General features: G+C 36.6%; 1 protein-coding gene across 4 annotated transcripts in view; it reads right to left on the bottom strand.

The window, feature by feature from the left end:
- Positions 1-1,460: 1,460 nt before the first annotated feature.
- ITGB8 (integrin subunit beta 8) overlaps positions 1,461-13,224 on the bottom strand; it is a 51,485-nt gene continuing 39,721 nt past the window's right edge. For 3 of the 4 annotated variants that reach the window (XM_068935054.1, XM_068935055.1, XM_068935057.1), the window contains exons 10-14: positions 12,740-13,145; positions 10,269-10,494; positions 8,688-8,791; positions 7,364-7,527; positions 1,461-7,270 (exon numbers count right to left, since the gene is read on the bottom strand). In XM_068935054.1, coding sequence (XP_068791155.1) covers positions 7,148-7,270; positions 7,364-7,527; positions 8,688-8,791; positions 10,269-10,494; positions 12,740-13,145 — 1,023 coding nt within the window. In that variant the 3' untranslated portion in view covers positions 1,461-7,147. Of the gene's footprint in view, positions 7,271-7,363; positions 7,528-7,564; positions 8,608-8,687; positions 8,792-10,268; positions 10,495-12,739; positions 13,146-13,224 lie in introns of those variants that run through there. The other variant, XM_068935058.1, reaches the window with a different exon arrangement.

Here is a 13,224-nt window from a genome sequence, read left to right as displayed (position 1 = left end):
AAAAATCTCACTAGCTGGACATATTAAAGTATATAGGCATGTTTGAATAACTGGATTTTAGGATGCAGTAATAAAGGAAGAGTTCGTACAGCTCACTTACCATCATTCCACAACATATAGGGTACGCAACACAGCTTGGTGCCAGGATCAGTGTTTATAGGGACTTACGGTTAATGATAACACTGATTTCTTCCATATTACATATCAACTGACAGAAAAGCAGCTCTATGTCTGTAGCTCAAGTTACATGCTTGAACTATATGTCTGAAATTCAAATCTAGGCTTACATTTACCTTGAGTTGGTGAAAACATTAATGTTCCCTCTACAAAGAGCTTTCATGGAAAAACGTGTATTTCTCAGTTTGTGTCACTGGATATATGTGTTGGTGAATGTTTATGGATCTCTCGTCTCTGTGAAATGACATTTCTGAGCCGTAATCTCTTCAGCATATACTGAGATTATGTTCCTTGTTTTGATAAAAAAGCAATAAAGACGCACAGGCTGTTATCATAATACGCATTTATTCTTTCTTTCTAGTTTTGCTGTACCTCTTTTCCTAGGTTTTCCTATTGTACTGGGAAGTCCTGGAGACTAAGTGACCCAATGACTACGCATGTATCAACTGTCACTTGAATCTAACTCTCATCCTCAGAGCAAAAACTAGATAATGTTAAAAACATGAACTTTCCTGTGCACCAGAGAGTTCAATAGCTAGCGATGTCATTTAGGAGTTTGGAAGTGGGACAGCTTCCTAGTACCACAGCCATCTCTTAGTGATGCAACGCTCATAAATTGCAAACTGTGAATGTCCTGACTCAGTACCTGTGAAATCCTTTTCATGAGAAATTTCATGGCATTTTTTTGTAAAGCAACCTCTATGACTGATTCTACCCAAGAAGAGAATGCAGACACCGTCCCAAATTACTGATGCATTTTTGCCGGTACTCATAAAGCAACGTAACGCTGCCGTAGGTGGCACAGATGAGGCATCTGCTCAGAATTCACCCATTCCCAGAGCACTAGCTCCTCTACTGCCCAGTTAGAGCAAAGCAAAAGAAAGGGTACTGTAACAACCTATTAATTGACAAATTATTTCTATAAGAAGGATCTTCTTGTCCCCTACAAGCTGCGTTAAGGTGTCAATTGGGTAGCACAAAGTTAAGCAGCTGTACTTCCAAAGTGGTCACTGCTCACCTATTTCTTCCCACATTCTCAAAGTTTGTCCTGAACATGCATTCCTCTGCTTATCTACCTCTAATAAACACAGTACTTTTTCATATTTTGATTTCTCTCTCCTTATAATTTTATTTCATTTTAAAACCACTGTAATCATACACTTCCTCTTGTGGACATATTTACACCCCTTAATGGAACAGCTTTATGTTATAAAAAAGAGGCCAACACCTCTTCCTCAAGTTATCACATATTTACTAAGCATTAAAAATATGAAAATTCCACATGGATTAATTATTGATTTTATTTTTTAGAGAGCAAGTACAATGATGTTGCATTAAAATAATGCCATGTCATAGTTGTTACAGCTCTGATTGATAGAAAAATAAACATCTCAGTATACTACAGTGTCAACTCATTAATAAATATCAAAATAGAAGTTAGTAGTCAACCAAAATTAATAAACAGCTATAAAAGTATACTATTTTAAATAATAAAATATTCAGTATATTTCCAGACAAACAAAAGTAGTGATTTAAAAGTATCATTTAAAATGGGAAAAAACAGTAAGTTATACATATATTTAAAATCTCTTCCCTTACTAACATTCTCTATGCATAAAATCTACAGAAACATTATTTATCTGCATATATTTTTTACAAAAGGTAGTATATGTTAAATAGAACGTTAAAAACAAAATATGTAGTATTATTAATAGTTGTCACACCATTGCTAACTAAGACACGTTAAAGTAGCTTTAATTTTTGAAGCAGTAGTAGGTAAAAATGAAAAAGGTGTTAGCACAGTGGATTCATCCAACACTAATGCCTTCCCAAATGACTCTTTCCCCTTTCACCCTCTCCCTTCAAAATGTAACTGAAACAGCTCCAAAACAAGATAAATATCAGGATTACACATTAAGATTTGTGTTGAATCCATTTTTTAACAAGTGCTAGACATTTGTTCATTTATTTTTAATAATTAGGTACCTTTTTTCAAGAGTGTGTGCAGAAAAGAAAACAAAGAGAGCATGCAATCCACCACAGCATTGCTAAAGCTTAAGAATGTCTTTGTTTTAGTTTAGGTTTTTTTTTTTTTCTTTCAGTAAGATCAATCATTCTGTGCTGGCTTGCACTCATTTATACCTCACCGATTTGGCTCACTATGGAAATTTATTCATGCTAACTAATTTTAACCTTTTTTCCTCTCCATGAATTTCAGTTCTCTGTAATATCCATAAGAGGTTTGTTCATTGAGCAGTGTAAAAATCATGACTAAAAAGTAGTGTTCTCCTTAATTACTGCTTTATTCCTGCTTACCACATAAATCTTCTCCATTTCAAATGCACTGCAAGAATACTGTAACTACATTTCATTCATAATTAGACCAGAGTAAATTTCATTCAGCATTGATTTATGTATTCTACTTAATTAGGAAACAGTTCACTAAGCTCCCATCCCTTGGTACTTTCAAGTAAAATTCCAAGCAGATTCATCTACGAGAAGTGCCTTTTCCCAGCTACAGCTCACATTACTCATGGCTGGTGCAGATCCTGAGGAGGGGGGAAGTCAATGAGCAGAAAAGATGCAAAAAGCCTGCGTGGCTGAGGAATACAGACTGCGCATAATGCATTTCCAATGGTTGGCTAAGCACCTAGGATAGATAAGGCATCACTCTGCCAAGCCAGCCTGCTTTCAACAGGTTTCCTGCCCTGACCAATAGGGAAGTATGGCCTCTGAGCGTGATCTCTTTAAGGAAGACACCTAGGATACACTCCAGGACGTACTATGCCCTGCTTAAGATGCCACCGCTCTTCAGGTTCCTGCAAAGGCAGCAGCAGGTCCTTGCATCTCTTTCAGCCTTGGGCATCACTAGTCCTGATGGCTGCTTCCAGGACTAAGGGTTGCCTAAAGCCGCTTCAGTCCCACAGTTTGCAATTCATGTACATTTATGTATGTACGCTAAGCCGAAAGCAAATATATTTGATCAGACTAGGAAAACTATTTCTTCCAATGCAATCTGAAGAATACGTCACATAGCAGATTTTGACGACACCACACAGAGGAAAAAATGAATCCAGTTGAAAATAGTGGGTAAAATGTAAACTATGCCTATACAAATATCCTTCCTTTTTAAGGTCCACTTTCAACATTGCTTGTGAATGTAAGGGAATTTCAGCTGGGCACAATGAAAATTCCTTGCATACCATGTGTACGTTTTCTAGATGAACCAGCTATTTTCCCACACGCATCTATAGTGATGTTTTTAACGTGACCATGGTGCTTAGAGATAATCAATATTTCTTCAATTCTGTGTCTTTTTAAAAATCTGAACCAGAAAGCACATTTTTTTAATTGTATAAACATGTACCATTTCTGAAATGTTACACAAAAAGACAGTTAAATGAAAAAAAATGGAATTAGAATTAGAAAATTATACCTACAAATTTTACAATTAACAAATATGCTTTGAAGAGTCATGTAAATTTCTGCTTGTGGGATGAAAAATCTAAAAAAAAAAAAAACACAAACCTAAACCAATGATGAAGTACCACACCGGGCGATGGTATATTTTTGGGTATAGGCACGTGGTCGAATTATTATTTTTTTTTCATTTTGTGTAGGAGCCTAGTATAAAAAGTTTTATTTAAGAAATTTAGAGCTGTCTATTCTGAGGCTAGATTTCTGCCCCCTCCCCCCACCCCCCGCTCCCATTTTTATGAGCATCTTTGACGCAGAATACCCTGAAAACTAATATGAACTAATTTGTCTGTAATATCTCCCACATTAAGCACTATAGAAAGCACAGTCATTCTGCAATTGCTGAGCAAATTCCTTGTGAATTACAGGCTGCTTTCTCATTTAAGGTCATGTGCTGAGGGAACGCAGCTCCCTAAATAGTGAGGTTTTTGTTTGGCTATTCATCTCCTGCAGCAGCTCTTCTAAAAAACATGGTCAAAGGCAGAGAGAAACAAGTAGGAAGTAAAGCCACAGTTTCTCATGGAGAGATTTCATCCATAGAAACAAAGCCTCTCCCAAGGATTCTGCTCTGTATACGCTCCCCACGGGCCCTCTAAAAGCCTTGACCTGTCACATTAGCAGCAGCTTATTCTTTTTCACTAGCCCACTCATAACCCCTCCACAATACAGCAGAGCAACAAGGGAGATGGAAGAACCTCCCCCACTCCCTGCTTTTTTCTTTCATTTCCGCCTCCCGTTCCTCCCCCCCCCCCTTTTTTTTTTTTTAATTTAGGACAGCAAGTAGCTTACAGTGCAGTTTGTCCTGCGAGCCTGCTCCATTTACCAGAGCGGATTGAATGTTCAGGCAGGTGTTCTGATAACAAAACACTGGCTGGCCCCTCTCAGGCAGCACTGGAACAGTGCTGCAGAAGGAAAGTAGTAGCAATGTGATGTGCCTGAAAGATAAAGTGTTACCACTCAAATCTTCCTCCTGCAACAAACGCAGCTCCATTGCCCCGCTGTCCCCCACCCCTGCACTTGAACTCTGTCTAACAGTGAAAATTAATTAAAAAAAAAACCAATAGCTATCACTTCACTGAATGGTCTAACGGCTATTATGGGAAATACATTCTGAGGAATCCTTTTTGTGAAAAAAATGGTATCCCATTCTTTCAAGAGCATAACTACATCTTTTGTTAAATATTCAAATATTTTCAGTTCAGCTTTTAATAGTTTTGTTGTTCTTATGTTAAACAGATAACCAGGCACCCTGTTTTCTACTCACTTAAAAATACTAATTGTGACAAGGACAATATTAAGTAATCTCTTACAGATAGTTTATCTTAATCCCACTGGATTAAGTGGGATTAATCCCAATGGTCTAGACTCCGTTAATTTCCACAGGAAGAAAATGGTTCTATGCTGTTCTGTTTTAAAAATAAAATAGAGTTTAAAGTATAGTTGATATATTATAGAACAATTCTTCATATAGAATTAATCTGTAAATAACATGATAGTGAGTGTGTCTGTGTAGACACTCTGTGATAGAGTCTGTGGTAAGGAATTCCTCTTTTCTTTAAATGAGACACTTTTAACTGCATGGTAAGAAGCTCAGGTACTACTGTGAAGACTGCTTTAGAAACATTTAATGGTGCAGTTTATAAAATGTTTAAAAACAGGCCCTAAAATCTAAAGCTTTTAGGATAAGTCAATGGAGAGCCCACTGTTTCTATATTATTTTTCTTAATCCCTCATTTGATCCTTGGCCCAAGTAATTCACTGTGAACCCTTGCATAACACTCATCATCTGTTATACATCCTGCCTTCTTTTTGCACGTATACTTCTCAGATTTCAGTGGGAATTTGCAGTACAGAAAATGTACAGAATAGGAAATATTAATATTATACATTTGTAGAAATGGCATATAAAGACGTTTCTGTGACTCTTACCTGTTGTAAGTACGGACCAATATTTAGTATCAGTAATTAATACTGCTAAAATGATATACTGCAGACTGTCTTCTGAGATGACTTTTTTGCCAGCTAGACCTTAGTGCACATTTCAAAGAGGTTCATCAGGACTTCCTATGGTTTTGGCAGCATAAAATAAGTAAATTGGACTGTTAGTTGACCCTTTCAAATAGCATATGGCAATAACATGTCTTGCAGCACTACAGCCTGCTTCAGGGTAAGAAAATGTTTCTGGCTGACCTTGTAGCTTAAATTCTGCTCTCAGATAAGCTTACATTGGTCCCACTGTGTTTAGAAGAGTTTTTGCTCGTTTCTGAAGGCAGAATTTGATCCTATGTTTATGAAGTCAACTAACATATTCTCTTGAGAAAAATGACTCCTATTTTCCCCACCTTCTTTTGAACTGCAGATACTTTTTCATACCACATTGGACACATTTCTCAATGCACAGTCACAAAAATTAAAGTGGTTAAGTAAGGATTCAAGAAAACTAATCCTGTCAACTGATTTTACACAGAAAAAAAGAGCATATGTGGAAAATCAGACTTACGTCTGACATTCAAAAAGAACAGAGCCCTTATTTGGCAAAACACTGACATGTAGCTAGCAAACCAAATACAGCTCTGGTGTAATTTATCTGATTGCAATAGAGTTGATGCTGCTAACTCCAGAGGTGAAGTTAGCCAGAAGTGATTACTCTGTAGACTATGCTGCTGGTGAGAGAAACTCTCTCATTTTCTGTTTGCACTCAGTTTTCACATATCTTAAAATTTCTATAAAAGTTTTTATTTTGAAACAAGTAAAAAAGCTAAAAATTATTCTCTTTATCAGATGTAAACTATCTTTAAGTGACACCATCATGAATAGATTAAAAATTGTATTATATACATATTTATCTGTATGTGTGCACGGGTGTGTATCTGTATGTGTATATATATATATATATACACACACACACACACACACACAACTATACACACACCAGTGTAACTAAGCAGTCATTTAATCCAGTCATTTTTATTTAGTAATGAGGAAAAGCTAAGAGGCTAAAACAAACATATCAATGGAATTTAGTCAACTGAGAGAACTATAAAAGTACCATTCACTCTATTTAAGAGTATTTGAAGTTTCATCTATTGCCACAATATACAGCAATATTAATAGTTCAGTCACAGTTTTTGTCCATTCTCACAGAGCTTATCAGTACTAGCTACATGTGGAGTGAGATCAGTGCTTTGTCAGACCTGTTCATATCTACATTCTATGCCATAACTAAATAAATTAGAATACATTAAAGTGCTACATCAACACTAATGTTCCTGAACAGTAGTAATGCACATTTCTCTTTCAAAAAAATACAGCAGCTATAGTTTCAAACATAGTCACATTATGTGACTATGCTTACATGTCACTTTGTTACAGTATTCAACAAAATGCATGACAAAACCAAACAGCAACAATCAAGACTCTTACAGAGTACAAAAGGTAACTTTTAAAAAGTAGAAAAGGATGAAAATAGACATTTGCAGAAAACACACTGTCTTCAGAATTCACACTTGAAAGTTTCGTTTAATCGTAACTTGCTGATGTCGATATTTATTTCTTCTGGTTTGTCACGTCTGTATGTTACTGTTCTTGTACAAACAGTAGGCAAAAACATCTTATCCTTGAAGGAGAAGATACAATTTTTATCAACATTTCGCTAACTTTTTTTGCACAAGAAAAAATTACCGAATATGATGGCTCTGAAATCAATTACCTTCTTTGTTGCAGATACTCTGTAATCAGCTGAAGACTTAACTTTATTGCTATTCCACTGCAGAATTATCTGCCTGATGATAAGTACAGTAAGCAACCCAATCAGAAATGTAACTATAAAGATTATGGAAAAGATTCTAAAGTAGCTTCGTCCAGAGAAACATTCTGCAACAAAAGGAAAACACAAGTGTAAAGCCTAAAATATGGACTAGGCGCAGCCCTAAAAAACTTTTGTATTTCTCACTGCACATTAATTTAGCAAATTAACTAAAATTTAAATTGCATTTAAGTAACCTAAAATTTAAATTACATTTAATGTTAACTTAAATGTAACAACGTCTTGATAAAAGTTAAGGGAAAATAACTCGTGTTTGCCATTCGCAGGCTTTTAAAGTAGTATATTTCAAGAAATGCAATTCCAGTTAAGATGAGCTATAGAAAGAAGATCAAGCACTATTACTCCTTTAATCTACAGAACTAAGATTAAGGCTTCATTGTAGTAGCCACCATAAATTATCTGTAAAGCTATGAGTTTACAGCTGAAAAAGAGACAAATTGTTATAGAAGTAAGGGGCCAAGACAGTTTAATTTTCACAAAGTTATAGAGCTAATCACAGGCATACTGTGAGGGAGAACATGTTTTTTTGATTCCTTTTCCAATGCTCTCTCCACTGGCCATCCCTCTCACAATAGGCTTTCCTCTAATTAATACTATGCTCATGAGACTAGTATTCTCAATAAGTGTTATCATTTATGAGCTTCTGTAAAACAAAAAAAAACATACAAAAATGTCAACTGACAGAAAGTAACCATATACCTGCATTTTTGTTGTAGTCTGGACCTGGTTAAGATTTACAGGATTTTATTAAAAATGATTTTATTCTCTCACAGCTCTCATAAATGTACAGTTGTGTGTACTTGAAAGGCATACTTAAACATTACTGGAGCGAGGTAAGCATTCTACTTGATTATTCTTTGTTTCTGGTAATGTCAAATAATATAAACATATCCAAAGTAATAAAACATACAGATGCCATAATAGATTTTTATAAATATTTCTTTAAGCATTGATCCGGCAGGATTCATTATTATTAGATGCGACTTCTCAAGGAGCTGGGAAATCTGATGTAGCAATGCTTGCCAATCACATTTCCTGTTATTATTTATCTTCACTTTCCCTGAAGCTAGGAATGATTTTATTCTTTTTCCTGTTTTCTTTGTTATTGTAATAATGCTGACATACTTCTGAAAAACATTAAAACAGTGGTGAATTCTATTATTAATCCTGACAGATTTTCTAAAATTAGCTAGAAAATATCACATACCTGAAGTGTGGTCAATATAATGCAACATGTAAGTGCATGAGGTCTTACACTGGTCAAGTACAGCTTGAGATGCGTTGTTAGGATAATGGCATTGAACACAATTCCTGTAAAAGAAAAATGTATTTAAAAAACCTTGTTTTTATCTGCACTTCCTTTGAAAAGATTGTATCAACAGGCTGAAGTATCATTTGCACATAATGTTTTCCTTTTGTTAGTAAAAACATTGCGACATTTATTTATTTTTTTCTGAAATGTGACGCCTCTCTCAGCATTTTCTCCCTGTGATACTTCTTAAAACCAATTGGTGAAAAGTAGTAAAATAACACAGATATCTTTGGCTTTAAGCCACCTTTATCTGGCCCCTGCTCTGCATTTTTTGATGTGTGTTTTAGGGTTGTAGCTAAGAACCCACCCCTTCTTCAGGTGTCAGCCTCTAATTCAGTCTTACAGCTCTCTCTTACCTATAGGGCTCAGTCTTACTAATTTCACCTCATAGCTCTGCAGAAGATGGACATTACAAATGATATTGAAAAAGCCTTGACTGAATTTTTAATGAAGCTATGCCACCTTCCAAATTTATTACGGGCATATATTTCACAGTCACTTTGAACAAGTCTGAGCCAGCAAGCATAACTGCATTTTATCTAGTGAAGTCACCTTTTTAGACCTGATCCAGCTTTTATCCCCAAGTATATTCACCAGATGATCTGTAATTCAACTGAGTACTAATAAATAATTAGATTTTGATCATGCTTCCCTTTCCAACTAAAAGCTGATCTGTCACCTTATCAACTACAGCGGGGTTCGGAAGATTACGTGCTCTCACAGGAGGGCCCAGAAGAACTGTGCCCAGGCACAGCATTTTATGTGCTCTTTAAACCAGCACCATCAGTGGGCCACCAACAGAGCAGTCTGAACTTCTCTGGCTGCTGACTTCTGCCTCCTCATTGCCCCTTCCTGGGCAGGGATAAAGAAAAATGATGTATTTTAAAACTAGCACAGCAAAAACTAAATAGTTTGAGTAACAGCCAATGTTGTCCTCTGAGTAAGACCAGTCTGCTCTGCCAACCCATGGGAATGGCAATGAGCAGGCACCACTCCTGTTCAACCTCCTCGCTTCGTTTGGGGAGCACAAGGAGTGGAATCATCAGTGACCTGTATGCAAAAACAAACATGGAAAACACTTTTGGATTTTGTGGCGTACAAGAGTAGGATCTAGTGTCCACCTTTAAAACTCCACAGTTATGAGTTTTATTTCCTACCCAGAGGATTTCATATAAAGAACCATTCTTTAATATATATGGCAAGACTATAGTATTACAAAGCCACCTTTATAAGACACACCTCCTTTAACTGTAGAAAGCTGAAAGTTGAACACAGATTGGTGAATACATGTGGGCATGCAGCTCTTAATTGCCAGTGCAAACCCCTCAAATGCATAGAAAAAAGTCTCAAGTAGAAATTTCAATTTCACGCAGGCCAAACACCTAAGAAATACAGCATGCATTTAGCCCAGCAGGAATATTTCTTCTCTTGGAACAGTGTACAGTCAACAAGTCAAGTCTAGCACAAGAAACATACCAGTTTTCTTCACAGGCACTGTTACAAGTAGGGCAATATTCACACAAACGACCAAAGCTTCTTGGATCAGTGCACTCACACTTTCCACATACACAATTTCCTCTTCCACTGCAAACCTGGCCCTTTGAAGTCAGGCAGTGTTTTGCTGATTGTGATGAACATTGGCAACGGTCACCTTCCCAGCCAGCAAAGCATTTACATTTACCAGCTTCACATTCACCATTACCTACAACATCAGATAATCTTAAATCATATGCTTTTAGGAAAACACAGAAAGTCGATTTTTATATGCATACATTTGTATCACTATTGCTAGAGACTTAAGGAAACTTAGCTAACAGAGCTAACTTAGACTTTGGCTTGCTAAGAAGTTTTTAAGTGTTACCACTTCAGCCTGAAATTTCCAGAATGATACATATTTATGCCTGCTGTTTGTTGCTATTTTGAGCAAAAGCTGTTACCTTATCTCCCGGTAAAATGGTTTACTAGAATTTTCCCTGCTGCCCTTGCATCAAAGCAGCTGGGATTAAAGATTATACAACTATCAGGAAAACAGTCTGCAAGCAAACTAAACAAAGTTCTCCTCTTTAGCAAGAAAGCATTAAATTCAAATAAACTACAAGATTTGGGGCAGAAGGAATTTCAAGTTCATGTCCATATGCCAGTTTGGATTTTTGTTTTCTTCTCACGAACATGTATTATAATAATACCTTTCTACCATTCTAAAGGAAAGAAGACTGAGCTGGATAGGTGGATATGCTGTATTTATGAACTGTAGCTTGTTTAATAAGAATTTAAAATGCACCGCCTCAAGGGTTCAAAGGCTATGAAAAATCCCTGGTGGCCTCTATATTTTTCTAGGCAAAGCAGTGGGAGCTTTAGGGCAAAGTCCATGTGTTTTCCATGTTGTATTACATTTAAGTAGGTGTCCAACTGACAGGCTGATAATGTTTATACACATTTTTTATAGGGTGGGAAAGCACCTTCAGGAAACAGAGAGTGCAAAAAGCATATGAAAATCTAACAAACCACATGAGATCTCCATTATGCCTTGGCAGTACCCAAATTTCACACGCACAGTGTGACAGTCTTTCTTGTGCTCCAGGGATTCACAAGCCAGCTGCAGATAGACAGCTGCATTTAACACATAGGATGCCCTAAACGGTAGTGAAGGCAAAGTGTAGGCTGCCCCCTTTTTTGGCTGGAGAGGAGGAGGAAGAGGCTCATAGGACAGTGCACTGCAAAGCTCTCCACTGCAAAACATCCCACTGAGAGGCACATTGCTCAACTGTGGCACTGTGGCACAGGTTCTCCTTGTGTCTCCACTAGGCAGGACTACATCATGCACAGGAACTTCCAGTACATCTTAGAAACAGATCTCCCTGCTTCTTCTTCTAACAGGCATCACATCTCAGGCTTTAGGAGTTTATAAATTTGAAAGGTCTGCTTATGTTAAGAAATACTAAATTTGCAAACCTAGTTGGTGCAGCGGGGGGAGGAGGAGAAGAGTGAGAACACAAACCATAACTCTTCGTGCTGTAATGAAGTATTTAAAGGATTATGTAACGTTATTTCTCTTCCTTTTACGCAAAGTTGATAGTCAGAAACAGAGCTAAACCAAAACAACTCTACTAAGGTCAATAGCATTACTCTAAATTTATCCCACTGTAGCTAAAAAATCTGTTGCTCAATTTACTCCTTGGTAAATATAGTGATGCAGAATAGCAGTACAAAATACTTAAAAAAATTACTTCCAAAGGAAAAAAAATATATATATGTTCTGGTACAGATACAGTAACGATGCTGATTCAGTCCCATTTTTCCTTACTAATATTACCTGAAAAGTACATGTTTTGTACTTGTTTCGCACACAATTTTCATTTGCATGCTTTTGTTTATGAATAGGAAGTGGGCCACAAAAAGGACTAAGGATTTCTAATAACTCTCCTTGTTTATGTGCCACTTAACACTGTCCATTACTTGAAGCAAGTGTTCTGGACACTGTTAACATAGATTAATACTTGATTTCAAATACTAAAAAATATCTCTGATGAGACTGATTTAGGATGCTAAAAAATCAAAACCTCATTTGGAAGTTAGGGTTCCTCATAATCTGCTAGTATCTTATGTTCCCAATTAGACTGAAATGCATCAACATATTTTCTGGAAAAATAAAACTGTCTTACCCAAGATATCAGTATTGTTACCTTTGAAGAATTTCGAGACTTAAGTGTTGAAATGGATAAAGTTACAAACAATCTCAGTAAAACCCCTAAAATGCAGTGCCAAAGTTTAGAAGACAATGCATAGATCTGCAGCTAAGAAAGCCCAGGATTGCCATTTTGTAATAGAAATCCTGCGTTTGGCAGCCTTATATCACTATTTCCAGCTGTCTAATGTATATAATACAAGCTTGAGAAACAAAACAAAGCAAAGCAAAACAAAACACAGACTTAAATTCTGCAGCTTACCAGAACACAAGCTTCCATGATGATACGGGCAGGAAAAATCATCCATTTCACAGTATGTGCCATATACCTTGCCCAGCTTGTTTTTGTAACAGAAACATTTGCCATCTATGCAGTCTCCTTGACCACTGCAGATGGGCTGGTCCTGGTGTGGTCTGCACCGCTCAGAAGCAAATGTATCTCTATTGGAATTACAGTTAGCGTCACTGCAATGGGATTGTTCACCATCAGGAAAAGTTTCCTCAGCACAAACCCTTTTGTGCCTTGCACTGTCTCCACACTGACAGGCACAGTTTTTATGTACATTAATGATGGTGGTTTCATTGAAACCAATAGGCTTAAGTATCACATATTTTCTTCCTCCAGTTGTATGACATCCTTTCATTTTAACAGAGACATTGAAAAGCACCTAAGAAGAAATACAGATTTTACATCATTATTATTTCCTATAAATTGCTTAAAATTTTCAACACATAAGTAAATCAGAA

This window comes from Struthio camelus, chromosome 2 (assembly GCF_040807025.1).
Source record: "Struthio camelus isolate bStrCam1 chromosome 2, bStrCam1.hap1, whole genome shotgun sequence".
In the NCBI taxonomy this organism is placed as follows: Eukaryota; Metazoa; Chordata; class Aves; order Struthioniformes; family Struthionidae; genus Struthio; species Struthio camelus.
Note: the sequence above shows the minus strand (reverse complement) of the source record. Positions and strands in the feature narration are given on the sequence as shown.